Source organism: Artibeus jamaicensis, unplaced genomic scaffold, assembly GCF_021234435.1.
Source record: "Artibeus jamaicensis isolate MK-2021 breed Jamaican fruit bat unplaced genomic scaffold, CSHL_Jam_final contig_415, whole genome shotgun sequence".
Classification (NCBI taxonomy): Eukaryota; Metazoa; Chordata; class Mammalia; order Chiroptera; family Phyllostomidae; genus Artibeus; species Artibeus jamaicensis.
The window spans coordinates 31,559,749-31,586,680 of NW_026521823.1; the positions used below are offsets into that span (position 1 = coordinate 31,559,749).

The 26,932-nt window shown below is 38.9% G+C and overlaps 1 protein-coding gene and 1 pseudogene across 1 annotated transcript in view; one reads left to right on the top strand and one right to left on the bottom strand.

Annotated features, from left to right (window-relative positions):
- The window catches only part of LOC119039662 (ATP synthase subunit alpha, mitochondrial-like), a 33,326-nt pseudogene extending 25,679 nt beyond the window's left edge, over window positions 1-7,647 (bottom strand).
- Window positions 1-26,932, top strand: part of GPC5 (glypican 5) — a 1,180,543-nt gene that overhangs the window by 210,503 nt on the left and 943,108 nt on the right. Inside the window, exon 3 of the mRNA XM_037132503.2 lies at window positions 18,079-18,773. Coding sequence (XP_036988398.2) covers window positions 18,079-18,773 — 695 coding nt within the window. The remainder of the gene's footprint in view (window positions 1-18,078; window positions 18,774-26,932) is intronic.

Below are 26,932 nucleotides of genomic sequence, written 5' to 3' on the forward strand. Positions count from 1 at the left end.
GGAAGAGGCGAAACGAAAAGCGGCAGAAGACTAAAAGGCATTAAAATTGATGAGTTCAAAAACTGTTTTTGAGCCATGGGAAAAAAACCTCTCAATGGGTATATTATATCAAATGGAGAGTACTTTGCAGGTGACTGAGGTTTAAACATGTAAGGATAAATACATATTTTTTAAAAAACAAATTCTAGTTTTCTTGGGTCCCACCTCATGTAGATCTTTGATAGATTGAATGCATAATTCTTATGATTCTGACTTAATATGTCATATTAAATATTAAATATATACTGATGAAAACTAAGAGTTGAGAGTGGTTGGATATAGTAGATAAAGGACCACCCCAGATACATTCAGTTTTTTGCTCAATAAATAATTATTATGTACTTACTATGTTTCAGGCCCAGTAGTTAGGAGGAAAAATAAAACGAATTTATTTGATCACATCAAGAACTGTAAATACGGAGGGCCACACAGGAGCATTAAATTATAATTAGAAAGTAGTGCAGTTCGTGTCACAGAGGGTTATGTACACAGTGCTGTATGCACACAGTACAATGTACTTACAATTAGTAGCCTGATTGGGTCAGGGATACGTGTGTATAACATGCTATTTGCTCTTAAAGGATGAGTATAAATGCACCAGATAAGAAATGACAGAAGAAGAAAGGGTATGGGGAAGGCTTGGAAGAACGAAAAACGTCATGTTTTTTGTGTTCCGAGCGTCAGGTGTGCGTGTTTTGAGAGCGGAAGCGGTGCTGGGAGGAGACGGTGGGAGACTGAAGAGTAGCCAAGAGGAGAGTGGGAGGAGAGATTGGGTCCGGCCCAGGAAGAACGCAGCAGGCCTCACTCCGAAGTGTTTAGTCTTTCAAAGACACCAGGGCTAGGTTTTCCGGTGTCGTTGGACTCCATCATGAACTATGGAACCTCGATGTCTCGATGAACTACTAACCTGCAGTAACTTTCATGCATATTAGCATTTAATAAACTCTGCTGTGGGGAGCCTTTGACTCTTAATCTTGAATAATGCTAGATCACACCAGGTACTGCAGGCCAATATATTGTAGTATATATTGTATGTGTCTTTGAAAAATGTAATGAAAAAATTGGTTTTTGTGTAGCTTGAAAGCCACACGGTACCCTGGGTAGCAAGTTAAGGTAGTGTAACTAGATAAATTTGATTCAGTGTGTACCAAAACACCATTGGTGAAACTTTACCAAGTGTTAGTTTTTCTTTTTTATCCCCTCTCACATGCACAATATATCCTGTTTGAATAATGTCTGAATAATCCTGTCTTAATCACTCTGGAACATTAAAACAGGCTTCACGCTTTGAGGATAACTGAAGATTTTCTTAACTACAATGAAGCTTTTGAAAATGCTGTGCCACAAACTGCATGAACAGGGAGGGGATGTGACTTCATTTAAACTGCCAAGCTAATTTTATGTTTTATGCAGAGAATGGTTTTGATAAGAAGCTGTTATTTACTCTGGCCAGTGAGTGAGTTGGCCCTTGAGAAGGGGCAGGTAGAGGGACCGCTGCTTTTCAAGGCTGCTGACGGAATCAAGAACACAGTTTATGTGTTTGTCTAAAACACTTCACTGTATACAGACAAAGAACAGCTCACATACATGGAAGTAGAATCTGAATTAAAATTTAAAGTTTAAAATAAAATGCAGTAATGACAAGTGTAGACTAGAACACAAAGTGGGGAAAGCTGTTGAAATAAAGAATGATACTGATTATATTAGAATTCATTGTGAAAAAGATGCAATAAGTATCATGGATAATATTTTCAAAATAAAAGAAAATATATCAGGATTCATAAGTACAAGGGTAACACAGAGGAAATACAACTTGATCCTTCTGTTACGGCGCAGCATTGATTAGTCTCTTTCTAAAAGATGGGTTCTACTTTCTAATGATTTTCAAATGTATGGCTATAGCTCCTCACAGAAGCCAAGATCAATTTCAAATAAAACAAATTTAAAAAAATAGATTTTTAACTCCAGCTTAATGGCATTTGATGTACTAGCTACAAGGCCACTATGTTTTGACTGAATTAAACATGAGAAAGGTTCTAAAAATTATTATCTGAAGAGCTTGTTTATATTTGTTTATTTTTATAGAAGAGAGCCTAAAGTCCCTGAACTGATTACGGGGCATTTGGGAGATGAATTTTAGTACATCGATCAATTTTTTTGCATTCCTAATATACTGATATTCTAAAAGCTTTGACCTTGCTCTGCAAAATTATAGGATAAGCTTTTCCACTTTAATTTAACAAATGTTTTGGGGGCTTTTTAATTATATTTTCATTAAGAAGATCCATAGTATTTCTACTCATATTTTTGAAATAATAATTATTAAAAGTTTAGTTTCTTAAAAGATATATTTGGAAGCATGTTTTTTTTAATAAATTAGACTTCTAGCAAATTTATAAAGGACCGCAAACATCCCGTAGCTTAATAACATAATTGTTATATACTGTGCTTTCTGCTCTTGACTCTGTTACTGTTGGAATATTTTCTGGTAACATTTATGAAGAGAGGAATGGATGTTGTAGTAAAACAGACTCTTTTCAGTCTGATTGATCTTGTGCTTTATAACCCATTTATCAGAAAGTATTGCAATTGTTCCCCCTGCTATTTGGAAAGAGTGCAATAGCATAAAAGATTGCCTAGCTTCTGGAGGAGCTTCTGTCTTGTCAAAACAGAAACAGTGTTTTATTAACCTGCCAGTGACTTTGGAGTGACCACTCTCCATGTGTTCCTTATCTGTGCTCTGTCCTGGAACTACAGAAAGCGCTCGACGTGACATTGGGCAGTATGACCCAGCAGATCTGTGGGACCACGGCTAGGTTGCTCTCAAATCCAGAGATTCTAAAATGTAATAATTAAAACCGTTTTTAGCTCCCTAACATTACAGCGTAAGGTGGCTAGAACTCATCAGTATTTTACTTTAGTAGGAATCTGTATAATGACTATTCTTGTATTGCCTAATGAAATTCTTTAACCATTACTATAAAGCTAATAGAAACAAACATATTCTGAACACGGTATACTGTAGGAAAGTCCCCTGGGAACCATGACATGGAGAATATGCGAAGATATACACATTTGTAATTCAGGGGAACAAATCTGCCTTAATGTTCAAGGAAAGGTGCAAATTAAAGATATTTCTTAGACCGATAATATGGTCAATGACTTGCTGTGATTTGACATAAGATCAATACATATAATTTTTAGAGGGTACTAGACATTTTAGCAAGAGACCATTTGCCTTTGTACATTTGTGACTTTCACAGAGCTAGCTTTAAAAGGAAAGATGAAAATTAGTATAATTATGTAGTTGGAGTGTAGGTCCAATTCATTTAATTTAGAATGCCATATGCTACTTGATAAAATGGCTTTTTTGGCACCTGATATCTTTTTAGTCATGGTTTGGAAACCCTGTAATGTGAATAAAATTGTGTTGATTTTGTTCAGATCTATGGGATTTTGACTTGTTCCTGGAATGAACATTGTGTTGAAATAAATAGGTAAAAAAAAAAAAAAGGATGAAACAATTTGAATGCTCACTATTGGCTATAAGAGAAGAAAGGTCAGAAGAACCAGTAATCCAGGCTTGATAGTTTTTTGGGAAATCTATAGCAATGGGGAATATTTTTAAAAAGAAGGAGTACTAATGATGACTGACTAGAAATAGAAAATAAAACTCCCAGGACCTTGAGTCTGGATGCTTAGCAATCTGATCCTAATATACAAAATAAAAAACTCAGAAAGATACTGCAAAAAAGGAGACAGGAATAACAGGCCCAGAGAGATCCAGGTGGATGTTTGGTTTGAGAACTAGATCTCCAGGTAAGAGGGTTTTGCTTTAGCAACAATTCTTTAAGTGTAACCCAGGGCTCCTAATTTTTTTGCATGATGTATAAGAGATCAAAATAATTTTCACAATGCTAAGACACGCTTTGCCTATTTCTCCGTATTGGCATTTTTGCTGAGAGTGCAAACACAATGATGAGCAAAACAGTTGGAGCTTTAGCGCAAAATTAAGTCAGCGGCACCAAACTGCACTTGGAAGCATTGCATTCTTCACACCTGTGTAATGGTAGGAGTACACTTAAAGCATACCTTCAGTATGCATGTCTTCTGCATACTGAACTGTAATGGCTGTGAGGAGGAAAGGCACTTGTGCAATTATTTGAATTGCAGGCTAAACTAGCCTCTTTTTCCCCCCAGACACTAATTGTTTTAATAAGAAAACAAATGACAAACTATGATTGTTTAGATTTGTATATTTGGCAGACATTGTCTCAAAGTGGACCACAGTAAGCCTTCACTTCAAGAAAAACAAACAGTATTCATTGTCTATGAGCTTTCAAGAGAAAATGAGAAATTTATAGCTACCAACATAAACTGGAAGGATTCCTAACTGTTACAGAAATGATGTAGTGCATCCACATTGGGAAAATCTGCATAATGCATGAACTAATTTTTTCAAATGTCGATGTATGCATTAAAAAACCATGGGTGGGTTCCAGAACCATTCATAGTGAAATATATAGACCAATGGGGTATTGCAACTAACAGCAAAAAGTCACTTGTAAAGTTTTTGGTGTAATATCAAAGATGAAATTTATTGATTATCTGAAAAGACAAATATACCATTCTTTGTCAACCGCGTATTTGTGTGGGGCTTAATTTTCTTCATATACCTGCGCCAAAAACAGCATATTGCAACTAAGTAAATCCAGAAGCCGATGTGAGAATCCAACTCTCTTTAATTAAGACAGACATTAATGAAGTCTGTAATAGGAAAATAATGCCACTCTATTTTTTATTATTATGTTTAACCACTAAGCAATATGGATGGAACCTTATTTTTAAGGTGATTTCTGTATATCTGGAGTATGATGGTCATTTTTTTGAAATGGAACTGATTACTAGAAGAAACAATGACAAAATCAGACTGATATTTGATGTGAATCAATAGGAGCTGATGAAGCTTCAAATCTAGCTAAGAAGTTGGTTACAGTCTCTTTCAGCTTTGCATCTTCCTGTTCTGAGATCTTTCTGTCTGCTCTAATACTACTGAAAAGGTAGTATTGGCTTGATATTGGCTGATAACATGAGACAAAAAAGTGTTCTCAAACTCTGTTGTCTTGCTGGGTTCCAGTTTATCACAACACCCCCTTGCACGGGCATGAAAAAGCCATAGCCACTTGTTTTGCAGTAGCCACAGGAGAATACCGTTTTGGCTTCAGCCAGTCAGATGCTCACTGTGGCACAGGAGTTGCTGAGTAGCAGGCCTGAGTCCAGAACCAAACTGGGCAAACAGCAAACTCGTGATACTGAGCTGGTTCCAGCGTCATGGTAGTATAACTGAACAAAAACAGGACTTTGTCTGCCTGTTGCCACAAACACCAATTTGTAAGGCAGATGCTGGTGTAAAAGGAAGAAAAAAGGTTTTATTCAGGTGCTGCGCAATCTAGGAGAATGGAGGACTCCTGTCCCAAAGCCCATCTCCTCCCCAAGACCAGACAAAAGCCAGAACCCAGAGCTCCCGCTCCAATGTAAAGTACCCTCCTTTGGAGCCCGCAGGCAGCTGCTGAGAGGTCCAGGCGGCTTAGCTTGTTCCTGACTGCCGTCTGCTTGAGGTTTTCTCCTGGAGACTGCATGGCCATGGACCTTGTGGCTGCTGGGACTACAAGGTTGCATGCTCCTGGGAGAGAGGGCAAGCAAACATAGGGGCAAATGCATCACAAAGTGGGTAAGAGAGAAAGAGAGAGGCTCACTTCTGGAGGCCCTGAGCCAAGTGGCTATGAAGGCCATGTGGCCAGTGGAGAGGACAGGCCAGTGCACCGCACCAGTGCAGATCACGAGCAAGAAAGAGCCATGAGCTAGAGAGGGCAAAAGAGTATCTACACTCCCCTGGGATTATATTAGCTTGTGTATGGGATGCACCAGGTGCTTTCTCAAAATGACCAATCAACTCCCCAAACTTTCACTCACTTGGGGTGGGTCCAACTCCCTACCCAGCACCTCCCACTGTGCCATTATGCCTGGCACGGTGCATGTGCCTGGTACCAGAAGGGGGAAGGGCTTTTTTCTATCCAATTATCTTGCTGTTTTCTATGTGTTCAGTGTAACAACCTCCTTCTGCCACCATGATGGCCAGTGGGAGAGATTTCCTGGTGCTGTGAACAGACTGTCTAATGTTTACTGATAACAGTACATGCCACCTGCTTCATGGCCCTGGTTTAGGCAGCAGATCCAACACGGAAGACAGGCAACCCAACACGGAAGGCAGGGTGAATACCACTGTAGAACAATTACCACATTTTGGGACAAGACACACATTTTACCCCATTTTTTGCTTCAAAGTTTTTTTTTCCCCTATTTTCTGCCTCTAAAACCTAGACATGTCTTATGGTGCAGACCCCAGACACAGCTAGATTTTAAAGGAGAAAAATAGAAATTTTTTGAAGCAAAATATATGGTAAAAAAATAAAATGTGTGTCTTGTAGTTGGAAAATGTGGTATGTTTCTAAGAAGATCTGTCCATCAGTGATAGCAATGGCATTTGTTGGTATGTAAATAGACATATTACCAGCTGTTCTCTTTTTTTATGACTGGTAAAGCAGTGAAGCATCCACCACCAAGAGAATCATCCATTGTGGCTGTTCTCTCTAGCAGGTGGGAGGGTGGGTAGAACACATCACCAGGGTCGGCCTCACCACCAGGGGTCGGTGCAGCCTCAAAGACATGGCACCACAAGCAATGACCTGATTGAATAAGTCATCGTGGATGAGCAGAGCATGCTTGCCATTATCCCTAAAAGATTCTCCCATGGAAGAGGCAGCATAAGGAGCCGGGTACTGATGAGGGGCTGCCCCAGAAGCTGAAACCACAATGATGCACTTCATAGCACCTGTAAGTCTCTTCACCGACTCAGCAACAGAGGATCTCTTCTGACCAGTAGCAACCTAGAGACAGTATAGCTTCTTCTTTTCATTGAATCCATCACAAACATTTGTGGTTAATGATTGTGTCAGTAGCAATGAATATTTTGCCAGTCTGTCAGTCACCAAAGATCAGCCGATGCTGCCCACAACCCATTGGCACCAACCCACCCACAGCCTTAATGCCAGTCTCTCTGTTCCTGCGCAGAGATTCAAGAAATGACCCTGAAGGATTTCAGGACAACTTGCCTACCAGTCTTGCAAGCAACTGGACCCTTTTTGTCAATGACATCACCCAGGGCATCGACTACATGACTCAACAGCTCCTAACCAATGATAACATCCACAGTGGCTCCTGTTCACTTTATAATACCTCCTTCCTTCATTAGTTTATCATTTCCAAACACTACAACACCAACGTTGTCAGGTTCCAAGTTCAGAGACACACTGTTAAGCCTGAAGAAAACTCTAACATTTCTTCTGCTTGAACATTCCTCAGCCCATGTACTCTGGTGATACCATCACCAATGCTAAAGACACACCCTGTCTTCCCTAGGTCAACAGAGGTATCAGCTCCAAGAATGTGTTCTTCAAGAATAGAGGACATCCCAGCCATGCCAATCTTCTAAAGATGACTGTTAGAGGCATGGAGATTCCTTGCAGTAGGGAAGTATGATCCCAAAGCATTTTTTGGAGACCTGCCCATCCGCCAGGCAGGGCACATGCCTCAGCCATGGCAACACACACAAACAGCACAATTTGTAGCTTCTCCGTGGTCCCTCTGCAGCCGCAGCCTCTGGACTGACTGGGCATAATGCCACTCTTTACACTAACATTTCTTTCTTTTAGAAAATATGATTATTGCCCTAGCTGGTATGGCTCAGTGGACTGAATGCCAGCCTGCAAACTAAAGGGTCACCAGTTTGATTCCCAGTCTAGGGGATATACTTGGTTCCCAGTAGGGAGCGCTTGAGAGGCAACCACATATTGATACTTCTCTTCCTCTCTTTCTCCCTCCCTTCACCTCTCTAAAAATAAATAAAATGTTTTTTTAAATATATATAATTATTTTTCAAAAACTTTGTAATTTATTTTAATGTAATAACTTTGTTACTTTTGTCAGTGTACATAATTTTAAACAATTCATTTCTATTTTTGAAATAAAATAAGACAAAAACTCTACAGATTTCTCGATCACTTTTAGGGTTGTAAAGGATTCTTAGGGGAAAAAAGCTTTGGGAATTACTGAGCAAAATCTGTAAAACTGGGAGTCATCAGGTTGGGAATTTCATTTGATATTGTAACAGTGGCTTTATATTTTGAATAGGTGTAGTTTAAGCCCTGATTTTTTTTCTTTTGTAATGTAGTACCTGACATAAGTGTTGATTTGTAAGAGACATCCACTTCGAAGACAGCTGACATGTTTCTGGGCACATGACTAGATAAAGAGCCAGGTCCTTTTTTTATTTTAGTAATCTTGATGGATTTCGGTAACTGACAATGTGAGCTAATTGGTTTCTGTTTCCTTTCTTTTAATTCACACTCCCCATGTTTGAAGTTTTCTGATGGTTATTGCTGAAGGGTGTCTTGCAACTATAATAAGAACCGCAAGCAATGGTCCAGCCTCAACTTTGGTTATTGACAGGCTGAGACCAGTATGAAACAATGAGGTAATATAGAACAAGAACTAGGGCTTTGAAAAATCTGGCCTAGGATTTAGAGTAACAGCAAAAGAAAAAAAAATCACCCATGGTGGATGTAAGAGAATCAGTGAGACTAGATTTAGGAGCTAGAGAATCCAGAAGAATGTGAGTCCTGAAAAGCCATTGGATTTGGTTAGGAAGACATTCATAGAGACCTCTGGACCATGTAAGTAGCTCAAGACAACCACTTTCTGACCCAATTATTTCTCCCTGCTGGCCTAAATCTTCCATCATTCCCTAATAGAATTTACAGACCAACACCAGGGACAATCCCAGAACTTGATTTTCACATTCTAACTAAATCTTTCTCTACAGTCTCATCAGGCACTTTTTGTTTGAGGGTTAGAGGTGGTTGGTAGAGACCAGGAGTATTGATTCCCTTCTTCACATTTGTTTGGTGATAAAGATCTTACATGGTGCCTTGCATTCTAGAGTTTAGGATGAGTTTTCCAGTTAACAATTACTAATATTAGAAAATACTTAGCTGTTTTGATTCAAACACAACCTATGTAGGGCTTTCTCTTCATTTATTTGTGCTATATTAATAGTATTGGTTAATTTCCCCTCCTCCCAAAAAGAGAGTAATTCTATAGCTAAAGTGGAATATCCCACATAATGGGTAAATGTGCTAACTTAACAGTGAAACCTTTGCATTTTATTTAGGTACATAAATAAAGCTATTTTATTTTGTTTTGTTTTTGGCTTAAATATGTACCAAATGGACCACTTTCAACTAGTTTAAATAGTAAATAGACCTTAAGTCTATTTCAAAGAGACCACATATGCTAATGGTTAAGAACCAGAGTCTGGAGTCAGAGAACTTGGATTCAAATCCAGGCCTTGTCACTTTCCATGTAAACCTTGAGCAAATCACTTACATTTTCAGTGCTTCACTTGATCATCTTTAAAGTCAGATAATAATCATAGTAACAATTATTATCATAAGACTACTCACACCATGGGTAGGAGAATCAAGGAAATTACTTTACTAAAAGAACTTAATGAAGCAGCAAGTTCATGGCAAATATATAGCAGAAGTGAATGGTCATTATTGTGGTGGTTCTTTAATGCAGCTTGAGCATTTCTTCACTTGTAAGCACCATGCAGATACACAACATGTGCAAACTCATTTCATTCTCACCACTACCCTATTAGGTAGGTACCATTACTCTATCTGTGTTCTAATGAGAATAAGTGAGGCGTGGGGAAGTTATGAAGTTGACAGTCACACAGCCATTTAACTGGAGTGGCTTTGAATCGAAATCTATCAAGAATGCATTGGGACCTCCCATGGACCAAGGCCTGGGAGATGTAAAGACGAACAGCACGTGATCCCTGTCTCAAGGGACCCATGATCCCTGAGGAAGCCTGGTGGCTCCTAACAGTCATTCATTCTTCAAACATCATTCTAGTACAGGATATAAGCATAAGCAGAGGGAGAGATCACGGAGCATCATCCTTTCCTTTAGTTCATTTGAATTTCACAGATACCCTTGTCCCACAGTTAGTATAGATACCATACCCACTTTATTAAAGTGGATGATTAGGGGAGTTTAATGGATCATATGACTGGTACATGGAAAATCCTAGGTTAGAATTATTGTCTCTCTTGAGTTTGCAAGTATAGACCTTTTTTCTTTTTTGTCTTTCCTGATCGTTTTGTAGTAGGCTGACTGTTGACCTCCAAAGACATCAGGGAGTAATTCCTGAACCTGTAAAAGTTATATGGAAAAAAGGTTTTTGCAGATATAGTGAAATTAAGGGTCTTGACATGGGGAAATTATCTGGATTATCTGGGTGGGCCCTAAATGTCCTGACACACTTCCTCAAGAGAGGCAGGCAGTGGAGATTTGAGACACAAGGAGAAGGCATTGTGGACCAGGGAGGCAGAGACTGGATTTGTACACCCACAAGCCAAGGAATGTCCACAGCCTCCAGAAGATGCAAGAGGTGAGGACCAGATTCTCTCCTAGAGCTTCCGGCGGCAAGACCACCTGGCCCATCCTGATTTCAGCCCAGTGGTTCTGACTTTATGCTTTTGGTATCTAGAGTAGTGAACAAATACATTTCTGTTGTTTTAAGGCACTACATTTGAGGCGATTTACTCTGGCAGCAACCAGAAACTAATGCAAGGACCCTCCGTGGCTGGGGGAGATGTGCCCCTGGGTCCACATCGTTGTTCCCATTGTCCTCAGAAAATCCCTTTCAACACACCTGCCAGAAGACACACTCCCTGTTTGAATCACGTACTGTTATATACCAGACTCCTGGTTACCTTGCCTTATTGACTCAAGATTTCATTACCTGGCTCACTCTCTTCTCATTTCTCTTGACATCCATTCTTGGCAACTTCAACATCCACTTATTTATTTGGTATTCTGGTCTCTGCACATGCCCTAGGCCACATCCTTTTGCTTATGCAAAGAATTTCTTCCTATAATTCTCATTTCCCCTGCACAGTATCAATCTTTATTTGTCCATCAAGTTTCTCCTATCAGCATATGAGCATCCAGTAAATTCTCCTTTCTCGTAAAAACAAAAATCTTTGAGCACATATTTCCCTCCAGTGCCTACCTTGGTTCTCTCCTTCCATAAGAGTAAATCTCTGCAGGCGCGTTGTCTCTATTGCCTCAATTTCTGTTCTCTTTTGTGCTCACATTCTGCTGAGGCAGGTTTTGCCAAGGTCAGTAAGAGCCTTGCTCTTGTCAGTTCCTATGGTCAATTGTTATTCCTCATCTCGGTTGACCTCTTAATAGTATTTGACATGATGGATTACTTCCCTCTATTTGAATCATTTTTTCCCTTGGTTCCTGGCATACTCTACCTTCCTAATTTTTTTTAACCTCGCAGAAAAAATACTGCTGTGAGAGATGTCTGTGATTTAACTGCCTATGTTTTCTTCTAGGATTTTGATGGTTTCCAGTCTAACATTTAAATCTTTAATTCATTCTGGGTTTATTTTTGTGTATTGCGTAAGAAAGTGGTCTAGTTTCACTCTTTTGCATATATCGGTCCAATTTTCCCAAAACCATTGATTGAATAGACTGTCTTTACCCCACTGTATGTTCTTGACTCCTCTGTCGAATATTAACTGACCATAAAGGCGTGGGTTTACTTCTGGGCTCTCTGTTCTGTTCCACTGATCTATTTTGAAAATTATTATGAGATCTGATTTAAAATCTTCACCCTACAATAATTCATGAAACACTGTACAGTGAGTTGTTTGGCTAAAATCATAAACTGATTTTCAGAACATAAATGGTTATAAAATGATAGTGAGAAGAAATGTGAAGTACCATGAAAGCCAAATTAATGGGGGAAAAGGAAGGAGGAGAAATGTTGAGAAAGCAGTTTTCAATGCTTGTTTTAGGAGATTGGATTAATTACCAAAATGTTAATTCTTGGTGGCACAGACTAATATTCCACTCATTATTTATTTGTATAAATGGCTAATTTCTGAAGAATGATGATATAAATCATACTGCAAAATATTTAAAATGTTTTACATTAATATTCTAGAAAACAATTATACACATTTTACTTTATGAAAAATTAAAGAAGTATAGAAATATCATAGGCATGAATTCAGTATAAACACTTCCAGAGAGGAGAAATAGATAACTTCTGCTTTTATTTAAATATCTATATTTTCAGAATGGCTCTAATTGTCTTCTGATAATTAAGGGAATTATTAAATGTGACTAGTAAAATTATTGGAAGGCATTTTTGTTTAAAATAAAGCAGAAGGATTACAATGAATCTTAATGTTTATGTGACTAAAACCGGTTGAGAAATTACTCTTAAAAAGTTCTGTATATCTCGTTACCTGTCTAACACTCAGTTGAGAGGGAAGTACAGTCTCAGGCAACCAACGATTGGCTCTAAAGTAGCAGAGTAGTAATTAGGTATCTGTTGTGGTAACACGATCTGTGACTTGAGAATTGTAATGCTCCAAAATGTAAATTCACTCTGAAAGTTTGTCTTCAACTCAGATACATATTGTAAAAACATCTGATCATCCATGGTGGATGTAATTTAATTTTTATTCATTTATTTCATTTCTGTGTTTGGGGCTATCTGTGGTCTTGAATTGTAACACACACTTCAAATTTTGTATATTAAAATGTTCGCATATCAAATATAATGAAAAGGTTCATAAAATGTCTGTTCCTATAGGGCTAGTTAGATTATTATAACAGTGATTTCATGATCATTACATTTTCATGTTAACTTTATCTTTAAAGCAATAAAAGCCCTATAAATATTAAGTTTCTCCCATTACAAAAAGATACTTACATATTAATCTTCACTGATTTTGCAATACGTCAACTTTAATTTTAAATCACTATCATCTGATTTTATTTCCACTAGTTTTATTTAAGTTTAAATCCTTGATTTAAGTGTAAATGTTTCTAAAGGGAGTGTGGGCTGGAAAATGTTGAAAATAAAATTTCTACTTAATAGATGTTTCATTATGAAATTTTACAGAACATATATGTTGAAAATTGAAATGGATGCAGATAAACTTCATGCATTCCAACTTCACTGTTTATTTTATGAGGTAATACCTAAGTTGATTTTCTCATAAAGCTGGAAGAAACCATGTTTTTATTTAATCAGCAATTAGATTGCAGTTTTTATTCAATCTACCACTCTTAGGAATTAAAAGAAAAGTTGGGTTTTCTGCCTTGGTAAACTTTATCTGATGTTACTGATAAGAAGAGCTTACAGAAATTCTCAGTGAAAAACAGTAAATGATCATTTTTTTTCTAGTCTGTTTCTTCAATTCATTAATCAAACCTAAGAAATGTTTATTTATTTTTCAAGAAATGTTATGATCTTTAGCACATGAATGGAAAGCTGTTACCTGTGTAGCTTGGATGAGGGGCATTTTTTGTTTAGTAAAACTTTGTAATGAAAGGAACTGTTTAGTGTTTTTTTAACACGTATGTAGATAGGATGAATTATTCAGCACCTAGCCTACATTAAATTTATAAACTCTGATTTTTGTATGTGAAGTATTCTTTTGCATCATAGCAAAATATGTCATTCATCTGACAGTTCTCTGAAAAGTTTAAATTCTTGTTAAAATAAAAACTTTAATTTCATAAAATGGAAAAATATTCAACTCTGTGATAAACGTAGGTAAAGAATAAAGTGATAGTTTTGCAAATTCACAGTTGATACAACAACTAATATTAGTGAATTCAACTTCTTATTTTACCAGCTTTTTACAACAGTTATTAACAAAATAATTCAATGGATTGCCTTATAGATTGTTCAGTTTCTGATATGAGCTTATACATTAAGACTTCATGAAGCTTTTATGACCAAAACTTCACAAATGTTTAATTCTCCATATTAAAAAATGAAATGTGTATACAATGAATGTTTACATTTCATTCTCATTTATTGGATTAAAACATATTTATTATTACACATACAAGTAAATCAAAAATACATACTTAACATATGTTTAGATAATTCAGTTAACTGGAATGTGTCAGTACAGCTTTAATAAAGATTGAAAGGAGAAATAGATTGTGATGAGGCAATGGAATAGTGAAAACTGACTGCAAAATAAATTCATTTTTAAAAGCCATTGGATGTTTAGCTATTGGAGAAATAATCAGAATGTTGGCATTTGAGAACATATAATTTTTCATTCAAGGGTTATTAACATTAATACATAATTATGAAAGATAAAAATTTAATATATATCTTATTAGGAATAGCTTTAAATTTTAATACAATTTCTAAAATTTTCATCGGTTTTTTAGTTATTTTGTTTAAAAATAATAACAGTAAAGCAGAAGAACACTAGCCTGAAATAAAATAAACATTGTAGTATGTTTTCAGAAATTTACTTTTTAATTACAAACTCAAAGATAATCAAATTAGGATGTTACCAGTAGTGCAACAAGTGCTATACTCATTTGCTGTTGTAGTTATTGTTGTAATGCACTACTGAATAGTAAATGTTTTCTCTTTAATATGGTTTTTACAAAACAAATTAATTTGGAAGTCTGTTGGAGCAATGAAAAAGTTAAATTCCCTACATTCTGAGTAAGTTGTAAATTAGTGGGATTGGAACTTAGGAAGAAACATTTTACTTTTTTTACAGTTGGCACAAGTCAACTGGAACCTTTGCACTATTGCCCAGGGTGGCATTCAACATTCATTGCACGGAGGGACACGGAAGCTTTCCGTCACACACGTCTGTATGTAGTGCGCACCTTAGCAAACGGTGGGAAGCATGCAAGAGTGCCCGTGAAACAGGGGTATCTTTGAACCTGTTCTTATTTTATCTTACCAAAAAGAAAATTGCAACCTACCTCACAGTTTGTAGACACACAGAAGGTACTCAGAGAAATGAGCCTGTGTTACTGATAAATAAATAGATAGATAAATAAATAAGCTTAGCATGTTATGTTTGTTTCAACCATAAAGGTGGAATTTGCTTTTCACACTCATGTGGACCTGTGAAAGCTGTAGTAGTAGCTGAGATTGCAGATCACAGCTGTGGGGTCAGGCTATCATGGCGGAATGCTTGTTAACCCACTTGGTAAAAGGAAAGAAAACATTTAATGGAGACCTACAATTGCAGTGTTTCAAAAACTGGCCAAGTCAGAAGTTGGAAAAATTCCTCCTTCCTTTTTCTTTTTTTTCTTTTTTGACTGCTAGTTAAATGTAGATTCCTGCACCAATAACAGATGTGCTGAGTTACAGCCCACAGTGCTGAGACCTGGACTCAGTATTTTTCCCAGGCAGCTCTGGCGATCGGGCCAGTTGGGAAAACTGATGGTAATTCGCTCTCACTGGGCAGGGCAGCTAATGTCAGTTGAAACCCTCTGTTACCACCCTATTTTCATCTTTCACATTTTGAGTATTAGGATGCAGCTTCTGTTATAGAGAGTACTGCAGATGCACAGGTAACACATGAGTTGTACCTAGTTAACAGCCTACAGTTTGTAGTACTCCCGTGGCAACAGCCTTTAAAGTCTGTTGCCTTTGATTGCAAGGTAGATGCTGTCTTTTATTTCAGGCTGATACAACAGACTATCATAGGTTGGGTGGTTTTATAAACAAGAGGTTTCTTTCTCACAGGTTTGGAAAGTGGGAAGTCCAAGATCAAGGTGCCCATAGATTCATAATTTTGTGAGAGTCCATTATCTGGTTGACAGACAGCCCTATATTCTAAGTTCCCACCTGGCAGAAAGGGCTAGGGAGTGCTCTGAAGTGTCTTTTCTAAAGGTGCCAATCCCATTCATCATGGCTCCACCCTCATCACCTAAGCACCTCCCAAAGGCCCCACTTCCCAGTACCATCACGTTGGAGATTAGGTGTCAACATATGGATTTTAAGGGGGATACAGTAGCATGCGGTTTGATATCACACGAAAGCCTGGCAGCCAATCTGAAGTAGTCTAAGAACACAATCAGGACACATGACATTGTGTTTTATTTGTCTGTGCTTTTTGTGAAAGTGGTTAGTTTCTCTTCGGATACTGTGGCATATTCATGATTCGGTCCCATTTCACCAGCTCTCCTTGCACCTCTGGTTTTTATTATTTCATTTTATTCTAATGTTGTTTCATGTCTTTTGGTAATCACCTAATCACTGATTTGGTAACTGAATTATTGTGTGGTCTTTTGCAACCTAATTAAAAACTATAAGATCAAGTTTGGGGGAGATACTTTTATTGGTATATTTTATACTTAATTATATATTAATATAGCCCAGTATTATATTTAGGCTAGTTATAAAATGTAATTACTGGTATATTCAAGGTGACTGCTACCTAAAGCTGTCATTTTGAAATATGACATTTACTGGCTGACTACTACAACCTCCCTTACTTTGTGGATGAATTATTTCCTGTTCTTTCTGTGGAGAAATTGATTTGGAAGCATCAGCTGCTCAAGTAAGAAAATAAAAAGCCCCACAGGAAAGTCTTTAAAAATAAGAAGATGATAAACAAGAGATCCAAGATGGTGGCAGAGAAGGTGGAAGGTACACTCACTGCCCCCCCACCCCGGACCAAACTGAAATTACAACTAAATTGTAGAACAATCAACCTGAATAACCAACTGAAGACTAGCAGTATGAAATTTTCTCAAACAATTAAAAGTAGAACTGCCTTATGACCCAGTGATTCTACCTCTGGGATTTATCCAAAGAAGCCCAAAACATAATTTGAAAGACAATAAGCACCTTTATGTTCATTGCAGCATTATTTCTAGTCTCCAAGATTTGGAAGCAGCCCCTGTCCATCAGTAGATGAGTGGATAAAAATCAGTGGTATATTTACACAGTAGAATACTACTTGGCTATAAAAAGAGGAAATCTTAGTCTTTTTTGACTTCATTCATGTACCTGGAGATTATTATGCTAAGGGAAACAAGCCAGTCAGAGAAAGACAAGTACCATATGATCTCACTCATACATGAACCCTAATGAACAAAATAAACCAGCAAAATAGCAACAGACTCAGAGACACAAAGAAGAGACTGACAGCTGTCACAGAAGCAGGGGTTTGGGGGGCTGGGTAAAAAAGGTGAAAGGATTAAGCAGAAAGAAAGTCATAGACACAGACAACCTTCCTTGCAGAAGAAAAGGGGAGTGGGGGAGGTAGAAGAGGGTACAGGGGGGATAAATGGTGATGGAAGGAGACTCAACGCAGGTGGTGAACGCAAAATATAATATGCAGTTGATGCACTATAGAGCTGTACACCTGTAATCTATATAATTTTATTAACCAGTATCATCCCAATAAATAAAGATGACAAGAACAACAGAAGACAGTTGAGAAGATGATCTCATAATTACTTATTTTCATCAGCTAATACTGTCCATGACTTTCCCACTGGCTAAATGGGGTTTGAAAATTTAGGGGTACTCATATTTTTTTTTAATTTGAACATGCTGGGAGATCTGAGGATTGCCAGGCTTTCCTTTGAACTTAGCCTCTCTTTGGAGTAACTAGTGCATTACTTATTTGTTTCTCTTCTAAAAAAGCAAAACAAAAAAACTGAAAAAAATTAATGAACTCACGATGGGAAATTGTTTTCTCGGTGCCACATTTTTTTCCATCATTAGTGGGTTATGAATGACTGTGAAATAAAATCTGAAAACGCCATACATGTTTATCCTTCTTTATTTCTGTACTTTTTAAAGGTGTTTGATTCTAGGAAATGCATTTCTTTAAAACAAGTGTGCCATGTGTAATGCTCACTGTTGACCAGCCATTATCCTTGGAAAGCTAAATTGGGTTTGAAAGCTAAATTAGTGTGTAAACCAATCCTTAGGTTAGTTTCAACGCATTAAGCTCATCTGCTCTCTGGAGCAGATGGACGAACCGTTATAACATGAATACTAAGCTTTTCCATCCTTTACCTCTGCTTCTGTTGCAGAAACCCTTGAAACTCTCATCAGACAAGCAGAAAATTACACCAGTATACTTTTCTGCAACACCTACAGGAACATGGCCTTAGAGGCTGCCACTTCAGTTCAAGAGTTCTTCACTGATGTAGGGCTCTATTTATTTGGTGCAGATGTTAATCCCGAAGAGTTTGTGAACAGATTCTTTGACAGTCTTTTTCCTCTAGTCTACAATCATCTCATTAACCCCGGTGTGACGGACAGTTCCCTGGAATACTCGGAATGCATCCGGATGGCTCGCCGGGATATTAGTCCTTTTGGTAACATCCCCCAAAGAGTGATGGGGCAGATGGGGAGGTCACTGCTGCCCAGCCGCACGTTTCTGCAGGCCCTGAATCTGGGCATTGAAGTCATCAATACCACAGACCATCTGCACTTCTCCAAAGAGTGTGGCAGAGGCCTCCTCAGGATGCAGTACTGCCCGCAGTGCCAGGGCCTCATGCTCAGTAAGCCCTGCATGGGGTACTGCCTCAACGTCGTGAGGGGCTGCCTGGCACACATGGCGGAGCTGGATCCGCACTGGCACGCGTACCTCAGGTCGTTGGAAGAGCTTTCAGATGCCATGCATGGGGCGTATGACATAGAACACGTGCTCCTGAACTTCCACTTGCTTGTTAATGATGCTGTGATGCAGGCGCACCTGGAGGGACAAAAATTATCGGAAGAGGTAGGCAGCCACTCCATATTTTACTGTCTGAATTTTTAGAACTCAGAGATGAGCCACATACCTAAGGTTTGTGGGTTAAAAGCATGTGATGATGCACTTGGAAATTATGGAAGCTTAACAAGATTAACTTTTTTCTTTCCCTGTTCTGAGGCCATTACCCAGCAAAACCTCGATGAAGCATGATACTTTAGTATCTCAAAGGGTTAGAATCATCACTGTGATTGTGTTTTATAAGTAAGTTTTAAACAAAACTTTTATCCTATGAAATCTTTGATGGATTTACAGTGAGCATTCTTTTAAGTAAATTGGTTTCATATCGTAAATAGTCCTATGACTATCTTGATAAGTAGCAATTATCACTAAAAAAATTGTAGATTCTTTCCTAAATGAAAAAACGGAGATTCCCTTTTTAACTTATGGTGACAGAAGGAGAAACTGATTTTAAATTCCTTGAAAATTGATTCATTAATATTTATTTCTGCCAACTTCAAAGTGATTTATAAGCTGTTTATCAAGCTTTGATAACCAGTTCACACATCAGTGAATTTAACAAATTCAAAATAAAGTGCTAGAATGGCAGCAAATAATGACTTTCTCACATTCCAAAACAATCTCTGAGATCAGTACTTCCAAGTCTAGTTTCAGTAAACACATATTTCCACTTTAAGAACTCCATAGAGGTATGTGATATATCATATTTCTGTTGGATGAATTTCAAATGGAAAAAAAATGTTCTCAATTTCCTGAGAAAATCAAAAGCATTTTCAGTTTAAACCATTAGAGAAACACATGCCTGATGATATCTGAATCCTTCATCTTTTTGGAAATTTGCCCCCTGCAAATGTGGGTCATGGGGTTTAGGGTTGGGGGGAAGAAGTCCTATTTGGCCCTTTGATAACCTCTCCTGAGGTTGAAATGATTGGCAGTCGTAAGGGCCAATCAGGACCCATGTACCTCATGAGGTAAGTCTAATTATTTTTAGGAACATATTAGACAATTAGCTCGCATAACTTTTGAATAAATATTTCATAAGACTTTTAAAATGTTACATGATTAAGTCATGATTTTATCTTCCTGAGAAATACTGTGGTATGAATTTCTTGAGAATAATTACTGATGACCGTAATTCTTTATGTATACCTAATTTCCTAAGTGAGGGAAATTGGTTAAATGTCTTATTATGGTCAGAAGGCCTATAAAGGGAATCTGGACAAAGACCTCCCAGAAGAGTGGGCCATCGAGTTTGTGGACAGCTACCACTGACAAGTTCATGTTTACAGTGAATGAGTATCTGCATCCTGAACTGCCCCATATGATACTTGAGAATGTAATGCTTTGAAGATAGGGAATAAATCTTAGCCATCTGGGACTTCAGATATTTGAAAGCTATTAATTCTGCCTCTCGGCCTGATATCCTCTATCTAGGCTGTTCCCTCCTATTTTATTCAATTCTTCAACATGTGCTTTCTTTGTAAGATCACTGCTTGCACCACACGGCTCTGCCTTGCTCTCCTGGACCACTTGCTGAGTCAGGATGGAGTCAACCAGCTTGGAGGGGTCCCGGGGGTTGAGAACTAATGGACACCAAGCATGGAGCTTGCATTCCCTCCCTTATCACAGCCAGACGTGCCTCCTCCCTTAATCCGGACTCTGGAAGGTTCCTGGTTGTGGTCTCAGGCCTCTGTCTGTGAAATGTCACCCGCCTTTTTTAAATTAGGGAATGGGAGGCTCATTTCCAGAAAATATAAGTTGTTTCTTAATGTTTGTGTCATGTATGCATTTGCTTTAAGTTATTGAGGTTTCTCTGAGCTAATAGATCTCTTATCTCAATAATATGAGCTTTTGTATCCTGCAAATAAGAAAGTGTTAATAATACTTAGTCTTATTAATTTTTCTGAAATAATTTTTTTTAATTTTAAAAATGTGTAGCTGTTTATATGCATTAGTAATATGGTTTGGAAAGATTCTCTTCCACCTTAAATGGAGCCATATTCTCTCTAAATTGGATACAAATTTGTTTCTTTTTCTTGATGAAGTTCAGCCAGGACTTGATCTTTCTTTTGGACTTTTTGCCCCTCCCTTTCTACCTGGGTGTGTTTGGAATGCAACAAAGCTTTATTGGCTGGAGAGTTTTCAAATGATTTTTTTAAGTGTATTGAAAATTCTAGCTTATGCAGTTTGTTTTTGTATATTTGCTTTTAAAAAGATCTTTGTTATATTTTTCCATTACCATTTAGTTCCCTTATACCCTCTCCCTGCAGCAATCACCACACCATTCATTGCCCATGTCCAAGAGTTTTTTGTTCAAGAATTTGTCAACCGGTATTAAACACAGTTGCCAACATCAACAATCCTTTGGATTCCTCAATTAAGAGGTTTCCGTTTTCTGATGCCGTCGATATATCTAGTTCCACATTCCCACAATCCACGTTGTCTTCCCCAGGAATGGCAGCCCAAGGGCTATTCTGTAGCAGGTGTTCACCTACAGGCTTGGTCTCACTACTATTAAGAACTCGCTCTCCAGGCAGGTTTTCTGATTTTCTTCTCTCCTTAGTAAATTTGCCACTCCTCCTGCCCTTTTTGAGATTCCTATGAAAGCAGCTTTCTGCTTCTCTGAAGACTGGACTTTTCCTTCAAAGCCTCTGTCAGGGCCCTCTGAAGCTGTTCTCCATTTTTCTGAAGGTGTTTGAAGGCTATTTTGGTTGCAGCTACTTGATGTTGAATTTGTTGGATGTGTCTTCTAAGGAGTTAACCTTGCTTGTCATGTCAACGATCAGCTGAACTTTAATATATTTAGAATTTTCTCCTTTTCATGCTTTCTATAAGCCCAAGTAAAGAACTGTAGCTTTCGAGCTCATTATTCATGATCTTCACATTTACTGTGTCTAATAGTAGGTTCTCGAGTTTGGATTCAGTATAGTTGATTTAAGGTCTCCAAACTCTCTTAAAAAATGGCAAAACTTTTCAACAATTTGATGTTTTTCTCCTAGAGGGACAGACACTTCCCTGGCCAGGTCTTTATCTCTCCTCAAGTAGTAATGAAGGTTTTAAACACAAAAACTCCCCCTCTAACTATAAAAACCACCATCTCTCACGGCCTTCCTTGGGGAGCCAGGCCTGGCCTGAGCTCCTCTGGCACAGCCCCCACCTTTGGGCACAGAGCCTCCCGGATCAGCATAACACCAAGTATTGTTACCGCGTAGACCCGTTTGGGGAGCCTAGGTGCTATTATTGAAACAGACCCCCTCCCCCAGGGTCTTTCTGTACTAGGTTCATCTTGCCCTTGCCAGGTAGGAACTGTGGCTCTCAATGCCAGAATTTGGTGAAAAGGAAAGTTTTTCAAAAGTTAAGCAGGTTTAGAGTAATGGTGGAGTGTCACTGTTAAAATCCCAAAGGTCCTTTAAAACACCCAGAAACACACACACACACACACACACACACACACACACAGAGAGAGAGAGAGAGAGAGAGAGAGAGTCCTGCCTTCCTCCCTTTGCCCAGTCAGGCCACTGGTCGGGGCTACTGTACCGTAGGAAAAGAAATAGAAGTCTGTAGCTCAGCTAACTGCTGATTTCTCCAGTAATCCCTGCTCAGCTGGGCAGGTCTCTTGCAGTCTCCAGCACCATCAGCTGTGTCGCTGCTGTGATCTCCAGTTCTTAATCCAAAACCAGGTGCCCCTCCTCATGGTCCATCTGAGAGAGTCCTTTCAGCCCTTTTCTTCCTGCAGAGTCTCACATTGTCCTTGCCCCGAATCCTTGCCCTTGTCCTTGCTGTACCTCGTGGTGGCCAGCCTTTAGTTTAAATTCCAGCCTGGAACCTCCTCCATAAACTCGTTTCTGACTCCTCCCACAATCGTCTATAAGTGCCACCACTCCTGTGTTTTCAGCCTTCCTTGGCCACTAGAGGGAGTCCGGGCAGGTATGGCCCCATGGTGTGGAATGAACCATCTCCAAGCTCTAGCACAGGTGTGGTAAGAAGAGCTGCCTCCAAGTTATATTACATGGGTCAAAGTCACATGTACCTTTCCCTAGCCAGCCTATTATTGATATGCAAAATTACTCCCAATGGCCCTGCTCCATGCCTCCCACCCCCCCGACAGGTCTATGGGAGATATCCTATATTCCCAGACACCCCAAGTTCTGGACCCCATTACAGTATTATGGCGTCAGGAAACCTTCCATGGGCCCCAAGGCCACTGATGACTCATCTCGGGTTCCCATGACTCTGTGGCCACAAGAGACTATGTAGCTCTACATTAAGAATTCTACCCAGAACCTCTGTATTGCCTATAAATCAGAGCAGACCTCAGTACAGGTGGTAGAAATGACAAGAAAAGCAGTGCCCCCCAACTGTCCCCACATCTTGACCCACAGAGTTGATTGTCATGTCACAGTATCTGGGGGAATGGGTAGGCTCCTTAGGCCAAAAGGGATGGTCAGGTGCTCTGGTCAACCGAGGCTTTTCCTGGCGGCTCCGAGGACTGAGCAGGGAAATGTCTGTCCACGTCTGTAATTGTTATTTGGGAAGATTTATTATGGACGGTTGGAGGTCCCCAGTCCTGGCCACTGATCCTCTTTTTCTTCAACGAACTTTTTGTTTTGTGGCTTTGGAGACCTAATTCAGTTCACAATGATTAGAGAAGACTCTGACTCTTCGTGTCCCCTTGGTTTACGTCCAGCTGACCTTGAATGTGGGTGGGGAAGGGTGAGAGGCAGGGTGATAGGCCCTGGGGGGGGTTTCTACTCACTTCTCTATTTTCACATTGACAATGAAGGTTTTCAAACTGTTCACATTTCAAAACGATTTCGTCTAACCATGTGATCTGTTCCATTCCCATGTTCCCCTCTGACTGTGCCCGCAGGGCCTGCGTGGATCAGAAGGCCGGCAGCTGACACGTAACTCTCTGGCAGCTACCTTTTGAAACAGGTAGAACGTCCCACTTTTAAAAACAGGCTTGCTCTTTGCTTACTCCATTTTCAGCCACTCTCTGCATTCATTTGGAGACTAGAATAAGCAGATGAGGCATTGCTACAATGAGGGCTGCAATTATTGCAAAATTACCGAAGGGAAATGTAAACACCAATAGAGAAGGAATCCCAGGAAAGGTGCATGGTGGGGTGGGAGGGGTCTGTGGTAGGGTACGCACTGATCTCTTCAATGATCTTCGAGCTCTGTGGCTCTGTGTGAGAGGGACGGACTTATTTGAAGACAATACCACCTTATTCCACCAGCCAACTGTAGATGTTTGCTGCTGGATATCACAGTTAGGCATGGAGCTGTGCATCTCAAGGTGACCTTCATGGTTTTTAAAAATGTTATTCTATTTATAATAAAATATTATTTTTCTTCATCTCAGGTATATAGATACCCACCTGGCACCATACATAGTTGTTATAATATTATTGACTATATATTCCTGTGCTGTGTTTTACATCCCCATCATGGTTTTATAGCTACCAATTTGTACTTCTTAACCTTTACCTTTTCCACCCAACCCGCTCATCCCCTCCTCTCTCTGGCGATGCTCATTATGGTTGGGCCGAGAGGTTATTGTACTCAGTGAAATACACCAAGGTGACTGCCAGGTTTTGATCTGGAAAGAGGAAACCCTTATCTTCCAACTGTATAGAGAAGGACTCCCACAAAATTTACCATAGTGTCAAAAGCTACGTAGTTATAACCCTCCTCAATATAGTAGCAATTATTGAAAAAATTATCCAAAAGATTGAAGGAGTGTAACACATTACTCCATACTCTTTTGATGATTTAATAGGGGAAACTAGCTGAATCATCTCTAAGTATATGTGCTCTTTTTCCCTTTCTACTTGTTTGTGCACTTACTATAAGGGTTACATGATGATCTATAAAGTTAGACATTTGAAAATGATATTTGTCCTGTTGAATTAAATTATTGTTGTCTGAGAAATTGGTGAAGTTACTGTTTTACTTATCTGAAAAATATCAGTCTTTTGCATCTAACATTAGAGTAATAATCCAGTGTTGCTTCTTTCACTGACTGTAATGCTAGTCTCCAGTGTACACCTTTCAAGCAGCTTTATTGTGTTGCATAGTCCTGTACTGAATTGCACACATTGAGTAAATCTTTCACAAATGCTCATTATAGATTAGTTTCCAAGTCATATTTATTATCCTTTTGAAAATTATACTTTGACCTAACACACTGAGGAAAAAAAGGCACTAGAAAAATGATCCCTTAAAATGGATAGAATTTTTTATTTAGGTGGTCAGTGACAGAAACGCAAATGCATTTAAATTCTCCTAAGGAAGCAAGTGAATATTAGACCATATAACTTTTCAGTCATGTGGTTATCTATAAAAGACCATATAAAAGTTACATGATCTGACTTAAAATTGAGTTCCTCATAAATGTTGTCAGGACTCTACTCAGGGAAGCTTTTGTCCATGTGACCTTGTTTCTCGGGCAGGCAGTCACAAGGTGGTGACAAGCTAATAAACCCTGTAGGTTCATCATCTTTCAGGTTAGCCAGGAAAAATGGGACTTATTTTTCATTGCTCCAAATGGCCCTATGTTCTTGCTCATTTCTGTGATTTCAGCCCTCCCCCTCCCTCTGAGGCATCTACCAGCACTCTGACTGGCCACCCTTGCGCCCTCTTCCCACGCTGGAGCCACGAGTGGGGTCAGTGAACCTACGTATATCAACAGAGAAGTAGAGGGGCTGTTCCCAGAGGATGAATACAGGACAACAACAAAATCAGAGGCGAAAGGCAAAATTAAATGAGAAATGAAGACGTATGCTTTATAATAATAAAGGATGCAAGTTATAAGAGATATCTTTAAGGAATGAGCCAGCTATCATCAACATACATGCAGCAATAAATTAAGAGATTAAAATTATATTAATAGATATGTAATTGAATTCACAAGTTTATATGCCTGGTGTGCAGTAAGGCCAATCACTGAAGCATCGAGCGTACGAGAAGGGAAGATTATTTCAAGAAGTAGCCCAACAAGCATATGGGGGAAAAGCCCAAATCTGCCTTCCCACTCCAGGGCTTCAGGCAAAGTTTCAGGGGAACAGGTACCTGGAAGGGCTGGTGTAACAAGTTTTAATTGGAGGAACTTGGGACTCAGTCTTTTGTAGTAAGGGGCTCAGCACAGGATCTTCCTGGGTAATAGACCTTTCCTCTCTGAAAGGGTTTTGGTGTTCAAGTTCTGGTCATGTCCCCATCCTTTGGTTTCATGAGAAGGGTGAGACTTTGGTTACAAGTGCAGCTAGAGGTCAAAGTTCTCTCTTCTGCATATGACTTGCTGTTTTGGTCTGTTGTCTCTGAAAAGCAGCTCAGTATGTTGTTAGAAACCTATTAGGGCCATTTTGAGCTGGTTAAGCAGTAACAAATACACAAATTAAAGACATAATAGAAATAGAAAAGCACCTTGGCTGGTGTGGCTCAGCTGATCGGGCATCATTCCACAGAGCAAAAGGTCACCACTTAATTATTGGTCAAGTCATGTACCATGTTTGTGGGTTTGGTCCTCAGTCCAAGTGTGTACGAGAGGCCACCAATCAATGTCTATGTATATTACTGATACTCCTTTCCATTCCCTTCCCTTCCCTTCTCTAATAATGAATAAATAAAATTTTAAAAAACTGAGAAATGTTAGAGCTGTTATATAACTCCAAGAGCACAATGAAATTACTGGAAGCATTTGCTTTAAAATCACAAACAAGACACTCCTGTCAGGAATTACACTCTCCAAGCTGCAGTTTAAGTGGAGACACTAATTAATATAATTAGACATCACATCAGTGAAAAGTAACCCAATGAAAATGGGAAGAGGGTTTAAATGGATATTTTCCAAAAAGAGGTATGAAATGTATGAAACGTATCAAAAGATGTTCTACATCATTACTCACTAGGAAAGATTGTCCACACATTAGTCACATGAATCAAAGCAACAGTAAAATGAGATGGCACTTCACACTACAACGGCTGGTTGCCGTGCAAACAGTCAACAATAATAAGTATTAATGAGGCCGTGGGAAGCTTCGAACACGCATGCGCTGCTGGAGGAGTTGTGAAATGGTGCAGCCATTTGGAAAACAGTTTGGTGGTCCCTCACGAAGTTAAAGACAGAGTTACCATAGGACCCAGTGATTCCAGACCAACGCGTATAC